This window comes from Lycium barbarum, chromosome 7, assembly GCF_019175385.1.
Source record: "Lycium barbarum isolate Lr01 chromosome 7, ASM1917538v2, whole genome shotgun sequence".
Taxonomy (NCBI): Eukaryota; Viridiplantae; Streptophyta; class Magnoliopsida; order Solanales; family Solanaceae; genus Lycium; species Lycium barbarum.
This window is the reverse complement of record NC_083343.1, coordinates 126,235,063-126,247,436: the sequence shown is the minus strand read 5'-3', so window position 1 is coordinate 126,247,436 and position 12,374 is coordinate 126,235,063. Positions and strand designations below refer to the sequence as shown.

At 35.3% G+C, this 12,374-nt stretch overlaps 1 protein-coding gene across 1 annotated transcript; it reads left to right on the top strand.

Annotated features, from left to right (window-relative positions):
* The first annotated feature begins 6,395 nt into the window (after window positions 1–6,395).
* On the top strand, window positions 6,396–11,471 carry LOC132604234 (eukaryotic initiation factor 4A-2-like). Its single transcript, XM_060317653.1, has 5 exons — window positions 6,396–6,556; window positions 8,038–8,107; window positions 8,293–8,399; window positions 8,489–8,919; window positions 10,545–11,471. Exons 2-5 carry the CDS (start codon window positions 8,040–8,042, stop codon window positions 11,178–11,180), a joined length of 1,242 nt encoding a protein of 413 aa, XP_060173636.1. The 5' UTR covers window positions 6,396–6,556; window positions 8,038–8,039; the 3' UTR covers window positions 11,181–11,471.
* The last annotated feature ends 903 nt before the right edge of the window (window positions 11,472–12,374 follow it).

Sequence of the window (12,374 nt, the reverse complement as noted above, 5' to 3'; positions counted from 1 at the left end):
TGGCATTGCCACCTCATCACCCCTAACCCTTTTTACTCCTCTCCTCTTCCACCACTAAAATTTCCACCCCGTCCACCACCATTGCCACCATACCGCCATATAATTACGGCTCTAGAAAAAATTGCCCTTCCAATTCTCTCTCTATACATCAATCTTATATATACTTCAGATATGTCGACTGCATAGTGATATTTCCATTTGTTTTCCAATTTCCATGGAAGAAAGAGAACGGAGTATATAGTTATATCCCATCATTTTTTTACCTATCTGAAAGGGAGTCTGTTGTTGTTGTCATCAAATGAACTTTCCTATCATAACCTTTTTGGCAACAAGTGGAGGAGCTTCTAGAACCATTGGGCATTCATTCACTCAGAAATTTTACTCATAATAAGATCATGTAAAACAGGAGCATACAAAACCATTCACTGTTATCCAAGTTCCAACGCAAACATTCTTGAGAGTGTTAATAACTTTAAAATAAAACCCCCATAATCAAATAATCAAGGAAACATGTCATACAAACATTCAATTCGCTGATTAGAATCAAGAATGAACATTTGGAGGCCAAAAGAAATCAGTATCATGAGCAAGATAGAATGAGGTTTGATGTAAACCCATTAAAACAAAAACTTATGATAATCAGGTCTTAGAGCATGAAAAGAAAAGTGAAATTCTGAGAAATTCAAGATTACAAGAATACGTGTTACCAAAATGAAGAGGAACAAGAAAGAGAAGGAGTGAGCCAAGTGAGGACGCAACATGTCCGGACCCTCCAGATCTTCACAGGGAAATGAATCAGGAATTAAAAGGGAAAGTTTCAGTTTGGAGTGTTAGGATTCATCAACTGCGATGGCGGCAATGGTGGTGGAAGGGGTGGAAATTTTAGTGGTGGAAGAGGGGAGGAGAAAATGGGTTAGGGTTGATGAGACGGCAATGTCATGTGGCATCCACCTTATCAAATGTCATTGTCACATAGGATAGCATGTTCAAGATGGACAATTTTAAGAAGGGTATATTTGAGTCAATAGTATAATAGCAGGAGTATATTTGGACCCAAAGTATAATAAGAGGTATATTTAGCCTTTTTCCGTTAAAAAAATATTACAATCTCAACAAATTCTCACTATTAGAAAAAGATGTTTTTTTCCACCGACATTCGCTGAGAAATTTATACTACAAAACATGATGTTCCCACCTCATTTTCACGAACCAATTTATTGGGAAAACGCATGGTGGGAAACAAATTTCCACTTAAAAGCAAGGAAACTTCATATTTTTCGGTGTGAAAATACTATTCTATTTAAGTTTTTCCCATCGATTCTCAGTGGAGATCCGGACATTTTTAAAATATATATATAGTAGTGTCTAGACCAATGGGACGTTAGAAGTGGTGGCTTGAATCGAGAAAGTGGTGTCAGCCGTGACCATGAGATGATTGGTCCTCGATCAGGCGAGACCAATCATTAATTGTGTACCTATTGAGTTCCTCATTCATCATTGTGAAGTGTGAAGAGTGCTGATAATGAGTTTATAGATTGACTATGTTCTTCCACTTATAATTAAATTAGTCTTTTGAATTGGATTCTCCCGTTCAATGTGAGCATATAATTAAATTCCTATCTGCTATACATAAATTATTAAGGAAATACCCGTAAAGAGAGACACATTTATTCCTTACATGATGGAACTCTCTAGTTACTCTCATCCTATATAATGTCCACAAGACTACACACTGTATTTCCTCATACATAAAATCATAAATCAAAATCTTTGTCCCTTTCTCATGGAACATTAGATAGCAAATAGCTAGGGTCTTATGTTCCTGTGTCCTTATTCTTGCAAATTGAAGATTCAAACAATTAAAGGGGGTATTTAAGTGAGGTGACAGAAGAGAGTGAGCACACATAGTGTTTTCTTACATGATATGTATATGCTAATTTCATGCTTGAAGCTATGTGTGTTCACCCTCTCTGTCGCCTACTTATCTCTCTCTCACTCTAGACCTTAGATATTACAAATTTATTTATAACATATACGTCTGTAGAGGAGTCATGGAGCAGCAGTTAAGTTATCTTTGTGTGGCCTATATATCAAGAATAAGCTCTCTCCGATCACGTGCACCGAATTACCGCATATTTGTGTGTCTATGGATTTTCCTATATGCTCTAATAGCAATACATGGGTAGATAGTTCTCTAAATATGTTGCATATATTCATCTCAATTCTTTCCTCTCGGTACCCTTTTAGGGCTTGGAAACTTTAGAGGGGGATTCTGTTTCAGTTATCTATTCTTGCTTTGAGTCGGTGTCCAGGCTTTTGGAGTATTCCCAACAATTCAACTAGAAAACCACAGGAATGGAGGCCTTTAACCCGAAGACTTCATAGGCGGATCCAAGATTTGACGACTTCAACTATTAGTAATTGTATTCTCTCTCTTTTTTTTTTTTTTTTTTTTTACGTATTTAGTAAATTTTCCTAACACAAGATCTGAGTCACTATTGGATTTTGCCGAATCCACATCCTGAAGGTCTCGAGTTCGGGATGTGAAAATGGAGTCTCCTTTGATACTAACTGCTAAAATACCTCAGGGTAGGGTTTTTATGTACAACGCAAATCCAAATTTCTGGGGTCAAGTTTTGGACACCAAATAATTAAAAATAAACATAGGAAAACCCCAAGAAAATTGCGCATGGCCTTGTCCAATTTGCAGTCAGATCTCTTGTGATATTTTTCCAAGGAAATTGCCTAGAGGTTAATGTTTAGGGCTTCTACAAAAACTTAGCAATTAGGGATTCGTTAAAATTTTCCTCTTTTATAGTATTTACTAATGCGCTGAAAAGTAATTTTTGTAGGGAAAATTTTATGACCTTAGCTTCTTCTATAAATTCCGTTGACAGTTTTTCTATGGGTCGACTTTGGGAACATCTGCTATTGTCTTCAGTGCTTGTACTTATAATATGAGTTTAAGTTTTGTGCTCTTATTTCATCAGGTAGAATTGACTTATAATAACAGATAACTTTTTATTGCAAGTTTGATATGGTTATTTAAAAAATAGAATAATAATTTGCTATAGCTAGTTAAAATAAACTAATGAATATAAAAAACTCTATGTTATTGATATGTATAACTTAAATTCTTAAAATATAGGTTTTCATAATGCTATCCACATGCAGGCAGATTGGATCCCATGGGAAGAAGAAAAAATGAACCATTTTCTAGTTGTGATTATTGACATTAATTTTTCTTTTTGTTCTTGATTAAAGTTGCTTTTATTACTATCTTGTGATATTATCATCTGTTCTAAAGTCTACTACTGTCTGCATTGTGCTTTCCTACGCATTATTCAACTCAAAATTAATTAAACAGATAAAGTCTCGTAATTTATTTTAACCATTAAGAGTCTAAAGTTCATTAATTTCGATTGGTTGAACATCTTAATTTTCATGTTTATTCCAACAGCTCGAATTTTTATAAGAAATTTAAAATATCAAAAAAGTAAATATATGAAAAAGTCAAGAGGATTAAATATTTATTATGTATACATAAAAAAATAAACTTTAATCTTATATATCGAGCGCAATTTTTTGACGAAGGTGGTTTACTTTTGGCGCCCATATAAACCATCTTGTGTTAACCAAGGTCTGCCAGAATTAGGCCCATTAAGGCACGATAGATGTTGCCCCTCAAATTGATGGTCTTTAATTTTTACCCTTCACGTAGAAACCTTGAGGTTTTGGGTTCGAACCCCCGCTTCGGCATAAAAATAAAAAATAATTTCGCAAGGCAAGGCTTGGGAAAAGTTATGCCGGAGTCGGCATACACGCGCTTAAGGCAAAACTAAAGTCAGCCGGAGGGGATAGACTTTGTCTTGAGGCATATATTTTATTTTATTACTTTCCAAGACAAACTTGCAGTTATGCCTTAAGGAAAAGTTCCGCCTTATGAGGCATAGTTTTAGTTATGCCTTAACTAAGATTATGTCCCATAAGGCATAACTAAACTATGCCTTAACTAAGATTATGTCCCATAAGGCATAACTAAACTATGCCTTAAGGAAAAGTCATAAGGCGAAACTTTTCCTTAAGGCAAAGTCTATGCCTTAAGGAAAGATTCCGCTTTCCGGTGCATACTTTTAGTCATGGCTTAACTAAAATTCTGCCCCATAAGACACAACTAAACTATGCAAAATGTTCTGCCGGATCCGGCATAACTTTAGTCATGCCTTAAGCGCGCGTATGCCGGCTCCGGCATAACTTTCCCAAGTCTTGCCTTGCGAAATTATTTTTTATTTTTATGCCTGAGCGGGGGTTCGAACCCAAAACCTCAGGGTTTCTACGCGAAGGGCAAAACTTAAAGACCACAAACATGAGGGGCAAAATCTAAAGACCACCCCAAAAGAAGGGCAATCCGCGCAAAAAAATGTAGACAATCCACCCTTAATGAACTTCTAACTATGGGTTTACATGGGGCGGTTTGATTCGATTTTTATCAACTATTCTCGGTTTGGGTCGGTTCAGTTTTATTAGTTATTTTGTGATTTTTTTGATTTTTTTTGTCTCGTGACTACTATTTCAATCTTATTTTTTCAAGTTATAGATAAGTGTTAATAAACTAATATATGTTTAGTAGTAATTGACAAACATATGCACTATAAACACATCATAGTTATTTTGTACCAACAATAATTTTTAAATGATGTATGCGTTTAAACTTAACAAATTTTAATCATTAAACACAAAAGTCAACATGGAACCTAAAAACTTATACACTATACTTTGTTTAATTTTAAAAAATAACCGATAATACAATATATCAAATTCGAAGAAAATATAAATTAAATATACCTTGAAATATGAATATGAAAGAACAAATAAATTGACTCATTTCAATAACACTTGATAATAAATTAAGCATTATTTAAAGTACATAAAAATGGATGCACCATACAGTTGTATTAAACATCCAATGTTGAGAGAATCGCAAATATTTCTTGACATATGTTTCTAAAGAAAATCTTATGTAAAATAAAAAAAAAATTATATAAAATTTATATATTTGTATGTCGGTTTGGTTCGATTTTTTTCTTAATTAATATCAAACCAATCCTAGTTGGTCTGTTTTGTCGGTTCGGTTGATCTTTGGATTTAATACTATTTTTCGATTTGGTTTGTACACCAATACTTCCAAGTATATATTTGTGTGTGTGGAAAAAGAAGTAGAAATAATACTAGATTACCTTTAGATATGTTTTAGTTTAGCAAGTCTTAAAAATTATTTAAATTGGATAGTTAGAGTCAACAATCTTAGACCGTTCCTCCTCTTTCTCCTTCTTCAGACCTTTGGGTTTAAAATTTGAACTACTAAACCAAACTTTAAATCCAATACTCGAGTCACTTCACAAAATCAAATTTATATATCTTTATTTAATTGTGAGATTGCTAAAATTTATAAACGTCATAAATTTTGACTATTTTTTAAGTGACACTCTTAAAACTCCTCCTCTTCTTTCTTTAGGCTTTCCGGTCTAAAGTTTGAACTGTTTAAACTAAAACTTCATATATGAAACTCATATCAAACTTTAGATATGAGTTTGAAACTTCAGAGCCGAAGGTCTAAAGTTTGGCTTTAAGCCGTCTAAATTTGATAGGCTTTAAAAACTTCCGCAATTTCTTAAATAGCAAAAAAATTGGGAATTAAATAGCAATATTAAAAATGGCTATTTGTGCACTTTGCCAACAAAAAGTCTGATTGTCCCTTTTTTTTTCTTTTTCTTTATTCAACTCCTTTCATTTTTCTTGATGATAAGATAATGTTTTTTCCTTTCCGTTTCACTTAGTGGAATCCACGTTATTAGTTATTACCATAACTCAATTATGCAGTGACAAGATCAGAATTTCACAAGAGAATATAATCCCCCCATTGAAGCGGTCCAAAATCCTAAAAAAAAAAAAAAAAAAAAAAAAAAAAACCAAACACCTACCTATATTTCTTTATTCCCTCAATTGTAATTTATGTGCCGCAACTAAAATTTCAAGATTTCAATTTTTAAACTTTGATCGTGTATTTAGCGTCTTTTCATTTTTTCTTGAATCAAGGGTCTATCAAAAACAGTTTTTATCTTGTAAGATAGGAATAAAGTGTGCGTACACTTTACTCCCTTCAGACATAAAAGTTTTAAGCTTTAGGAAATAAATGTATATATTTAAAAATTACGAAAAAAATATGATAAAGTGCAATAAAAAAATATTTAAAGGACTTATAAAAAAATTCGGTCGACGAAAAACTTGATCAACTCGCCACATAATTTATGTTTTTTTTTTTTACCCCAAAAGACATGAAAAATAAAAAAGAAAAAAAATTTTGAAAAAAAAAAAAAAAGACATGAGTCTCATAAAACTCATTCTCCATCAGATATTGTGTTCCTTAACTCCACGGTGTAGATCCGAGGAGTTTTTGGAAAAAAGAAAAAAAAAAGTTGCAGTCTTTACAAACCCTAATTTCCATTTTTGTCAAATCTTTTAGATCTCTCTTTAACATACTTCAAATCATTATCAGGTAACTCTTTTCTTCTTGCATCTTCCCTTTTTTTTTCTTTTTTTTTTTTTAAATTTTACTTTTTTTTTTTTAAAGATTTTTATATGTCTAAGTTTTTGTTTTGATTGAAAGATTGAGTTTTTATGGTTCATTTTTGTTGTGTAGTAGTTTTTGTATAGTTTGGTCTTGTGGGGTTTGATGGTTTTGTTCTTATATTATGTGGGTTGGTTTTGATTCTTGATTTAAATAACTGGAAAATGAGGGATCTATTAATAGTTTTCAAGATTATTGAGTATTGTGGAATAAAATGGGTCAAAAGATTCATATAGCTAACCCCAAGTTGCTAGAGATTGACGCTTAGCTGTTGTATTTGTAGTGGTGTGCTAAAGGGGTTAGCTTTGCAAAGATTAGAGGGGTTGGTAAGTTTCGAAGAATCGAAAAAGGCGAGGAGAGACTATAATGCCTCGATGTGCGCCAAAAACTTGACATTCTTTCCGTTGTTTTGATGTATTTTCCACTATCTCAGCTCCCTGAGTGATGTTATTTGGTATTGTGGAATAAAACGGGTCAAAGGATTCATATAGTTAACCCCAAGTAGCTTGAGATTGAGGCTTAGCTGTTGCAGTTGTAGTTGTAGTTGTAGTAGTGTGAAAAAAGTGGTTTACTTTGCAAAGATTTGAGGGGTTGGTAAGTTGGGAAGAACTGAATAAGACAAGGAGAGACTATAACGCCTCCATGTGCGCTAAAACTTGACATTCTTTCCATTGTTTTGATGTATATATTCCACTATCTCAGCTCGATGAGTGATGTATGTCTGCTCATCCGAAACTAGAGCTAGAAATGCTTTATGTCGTTTCATTCCCGTTCTTCATTTCCTTCTTCTCGAATCCAAGGGGAACTTCTCATATTTAGAATCTTTCTGCGGTGTACTCCGTAATGCCTTTTGAGTTTGTTGATACGAGCTGTGAGTACCTATTGTTTGTTTACGGGCACCTCGCCTCCTTAACACTTCCTTCATTCTCGTCCCTTGTTACTTTGATCCAGTGTCAAATAGCTATAAAAATTGGGTTGTGCTGTCTGGAAAAGTTATTTCTATCTTTATTCTCCCCCTTCTACTTATTTAAAAAAAAAAAAAAAAGGAGAAAGGATGCATCTTGACTCTTGTACATGCCCTCTATAATAATTGAAGGAAGAACAGATAATGTTATTGATACTCGGCGAATTACAAAAAACATTGTGACTTTGTTGAAGTGTTTTGGGTCTTAAGCTACCTTACTTATTATTTTATATGTCATGGAGTTAAGCTTAGACTTTCACTGTTTATCATCTACGGAATGTTCAATGAATTGCCATGTGACTGCTAAGATTTGTTATTCGTTAATTGAAAAAATTAGTTTCTGTTTTTTTTTTTTGTGAAATTGTTTATACCACTATACCAGAACTATTCTGAGATTAAAGCATAGTTAATTGATTGATTTGGTTTTTTCTTTTATTCCGTGCAGTCATGGCAGGATCAGCACCAGAGGGTTCTCAGTTTGATGCTCGTCAATTCGATGCGAAAATGTCAGAGCTGTAAGTTATCTCTTCTCCATCCTATATTGAGGTCATCTTAATTTGGCTGCAGAAAGCATCCTGGTCTTTCTACTTTCTTTTTCCCCTCCAATTTACTGATTATCACTTTCTGCTGATATTTTTGGCCTCTAGCCTTGGCCATTGATTTGATCGACTTTTGTGGTTGTTTGATATGCCAAAAACAGGATTGGTACTGAACAACAGGAATTCTTCACATCATACGATGAGGTTTACGAGAGTTTCGATGCCATGGGTTTGCAAGAAAACCTTCTGAGGGGCATCTATGCCTATGGTAAATTGACATCTCCTCATAATTCCGGTTTCCTTTCCTCCATTCCCAGATTTTACTGGGCCATGAACAGTTATTTGAATTTCTTGAAGGTTTTGAGAAGCCATCTGCTATTCAGCAAAGGGGCATTGTTCCCTTTACCAAGGGCCTTGACGTTATCCAGCAGGCACAATCTGGAACTGGAAAGACGGCAACTTTCTGCTCTGGAATACTCCAGCAGCTTGATTACAGTTTAGTTGAATGTCAGGCTCTGGTTCTTGCACCAACTCGTGAGCTAGCACAGCAGATTGAGAAGGTTATGCGAGCACTTGGTGACTATCTGGGTGTGAAGGTTCATGCTTGTGTTGGGGGTACCAGTGTCCGTGAGGATCAGCGTATTCTTCAGAGCGGTGTTCATGTCGTGGTTGGTACTCCAGGGCGTGTCTTTGACATGTTGCGTAGGCAGTCTCTTCGCCCCGACCACATCAAGATGTTTGTTCTGGATGAAGCTGATGAAATGCTCTCTAGAGGTTTCAAGGATCAGGTAGCCCTTTTACTTTAAGTTTTGCTTCTTCTTTTTCCAATTCAGAATGGAAGGTACTTTTTTATTTGGGTAAAGCGTCAAAAATGCCCCTCTACTTTGGGAAAAGGGCTAAAATATCCTCCGTTACAAATTTGGATCAAAAATACCCTTTCTGTCATTGAAGTTTTCAAATATACCCGTCTTAACGGAAATTCTCAACATAACCCGATTTCATTTTTAAACCCGCTCCATTTAAACCTGACCCAACTACATAAAAAACTCATATGCCACCAACTTGTTCCCGAGTCGTACATCTAGAGCCACTAGGCATAGGAGGAGGTAACCCATATGTGTTTTTTATTTAGTTGGGTCGGGTTTAAATGGAGCGGTTTTAAAAATGAAATCGGGTTATGTTGGAAATTTTCATTAACACAGGGGTATATTTGAAAACTTTAATAACGGGAGGGGTATTTTTGACCCAAATTTGTAATGAAGGATATTTTTAGCCCTTTTCCCAAAGTAGAGGGGTATTTTTGACCCTTTTCCCTTTTTTTTGTTACTCAGTGATGTTTCTGTGTTTCCTTTTATTAAAAAAAATTATGAAGTGAGGTGCAATTCACTTTTTAAATGTGTTTACTTAGTAATTATTAGTAGGTGAACTAATAAGCTAAGGCTGATTTGTTTGTAATATGTTTCTTTCTCCATCTTTTGGACTTCATTAGCTCTTTTGTTCTGGCCTAGTTAGTTATGTATAGCCGGCAAGAAAATTTGTTGTAAGCTTAAATACCAAATCTTGTCATTGCCTTTTATTGAAATCACTTACTTCATTAAAAGTAATATGTCTGTTTCTCTTGTCCATCAACTATTCCGCATTCCCGAACTAGTTGAGTTCGGTTATATGCATTCTATTATACAGCTTGATTTGGACCTGTTCCACTCCAAAGCTCAATAATCTGAAATTTAAATCACAAGAGGTTCTCTAAAATTCAATGTTCTTCAAGTCTCGCAGCTTATATGTAACTAGTACAAGGACTTTTAACAAACACTAGATTGAAGGTAAATTACAACTGAGTCTTGAACTCGTTGGTATTGCTATAAGGATCATTTTCTTTCTGGATTAGTTTCCACGATACTTTAGGTCTACCTTATCTCTCCTACCATGTCATTTTTTTTTTAAAAAAACTGCTAACTATCTCTCCTACCATATCATTATAGTCCGGTGCCTACGGATCAGAACATTTGAGGGTCTGTGTAGGATGAGAGAACCATCTCTAGCGACCATATATTATGTGTGCTTTTTATGTTCTCCGTCAAATGTGGTCATGGCTAATCTTGTCAAATCATATATGTGCGGACATTTGTGAATATGTTCTAATCTTTGAGGCCGAACATTCATTCTCAAGCTAGGTCCACATGCATTTCAAGAGGTTATGTAAGTCTCACTCTTTCTTTCATAAAGTTTGATTTGCTTGAAAATTGTGCTGTGTTATTGATCCGTTTATTGGTGAATCGTTTTCCCCCCTCATCATTGCAGCCTTCTTGTGCTCTTAATCTCTTTTAAGAATTGCTGCCTGCTTTTGCTGGTCGTTTCCTTCTTGGTTTTGATGATTTATCTTGTCCCATGACACACAATTATTATTTTCCAGATTTATGATATATTCCAACTTTTGCCACCAAAAATCCAAGTGGGTGTTTTCTCTGCAACTATGCCACCAGAGGCCCTTGAGATTACTAGAAAATTCATGAACAAGCCCGTGAGGATTCTTGTCAAGCGTGATGAGCTAACTCTTGAAGGTATCAAGCAATTTTATGTCAATGTTGAAAAGGAAGAGTGGAAGCTTGAAACACTTTGTGATCTTTACGAGACCTTGGCCATCACCCAGAGTGTCATCTTTGTTAACACTAGGCGAAAGGTTGATTGGCTCACCGATAAGATGCGCGGTCGTGATCACACCGTATCTGCAACTCATGGAGACATGGATCAGAACACAAGAGATATCATTATGAGGGAGTTCCGATCTGGCTCATCTCGTGTGCTTATCACAACCGATCTCCTCGCTCGTGGTATTGATGTCCAGCAAGTCTCCCTTGTTATTAACTACGATCTGCCAACTCAACCAGAAAACTACCTGCATCGTATTGGTCGTAGTGGACGATTTGGAAGGAAGGGTGTTGCTATCAACTTTGTCACCAAGGATGACGAAAGGATGCTTTTTGACATACAAAAGTTTTATAATGTCGTAGTTGAGGAGCTCCCAGCCAATGTTGCTGATCTCCTTTGATGCGATTTTTGGGTCTGCGAGGGGAATTTTGTTCCCTACATGAAGTAGTTTAATATATTTATTCTTAGGTTTAGTTTCAGTTTGTACTGGACTTGGAGTTGGGAAATGCTGGTCCCATGATTTGCCATAGCACCAGTTACTTTCCCAATTCAGTTGAACTTCAGAGTCAACTATTGCAAATTTTGTTTGGTTTGTTATTTTGTATTTTAAGTGTCCAAATAACTTCGGATTTGGTTGTTGGAATTGTTAAATTGAGCTATTTTTCTATGGAAGGTAAGGCTTTTAGTTGGACTTCTGTTTTCTACTCGATGCTATATTTGTACTTCAGCTTTTATGCCGTGTGCTTTTGATGTACCCCATTCCACAAAGAATGCTAAATAAACATGGTAAGAGAAGGATAAGTCGGATTTTTTATTTTTGGTTTAACCATCTGATGATAAGTCCACTTTTTCTTGCCCAGTCAATCAAGATTCATGTCGTATATGTCCTAAGATTTGCCTAACCAACCAGGATTCATGCCAGCTAGGTCCTCTAGTCGAGTCGAACTAATAGGATTCATGCAGATTAGACCAACCAATAGGATTCATAGCGGGTAGGTCCTTTAATCGAGAAGGTAAAACTTGCCCAATCAATCAGGATCCGTGCTGAATAGATCCTCTATTATAGAAGGTAAAACACGTCTTAGGTCCATTGTTTCTTGCCCAATCAATTAGGATCCATGTCAGGTAGGTCCTTTAAGATTTGCCCAACCAATGAGGATTCATGCCGAGTAGGTCCTCTAGGCGAGATCAACCAATTAGGATTCATATCGGGTAGATTGTCTAATTGAGAAGGTAAACTTGCCCAACCAATCAGGATCCACGCTAGGTAGATTCTCTTATAAAGAAGGTAAACGTATTTGGATAAAAATGGAGAGATCACAACCATCTCTGACATGCTTTACTATGGTTGTTAATAGTAGGATGGAGTGACTACTATGTTCATAGGTCTGCTTCAACTTGCCAGTTGTTCAATATGAACTACTATGTGCTTATACTCCACATATTGAGCTACTATGTGCTTATATTTCATCTTGTGTCTAACCCTCAATATCAAATTAGTTGGGTTCGAAAATTCCTCATATCATTCCATTCTATTTAGACTTACTACAATTCTAATATAATGCTTCAAAGTGATGCAGAGCTTTGTGTATGT

Coding starts and splice junctions, on each gene's coding strand:
- LOC132604234 (XM_060317653.1), top strand. CDS start 8,040: ATGGCAGGATCAGCACCAGAGGGTTCTCAGTTTGATGCTCGTCAATTC. Junction 8,400..8,488: donor GAGGGGCATCTATGCCTATG/GTAAATTGACAT, acceptor AATTTCTTGAAG/GTTTTGAGAAGCCATCTGCT. Junction 8,920..10,544: donor CTAGAGGTTTCAAGGATCAG/GTAGCCCTTTTA, acceptor ATTATTTTCCAG/ATTTATGATATATTCCAACT.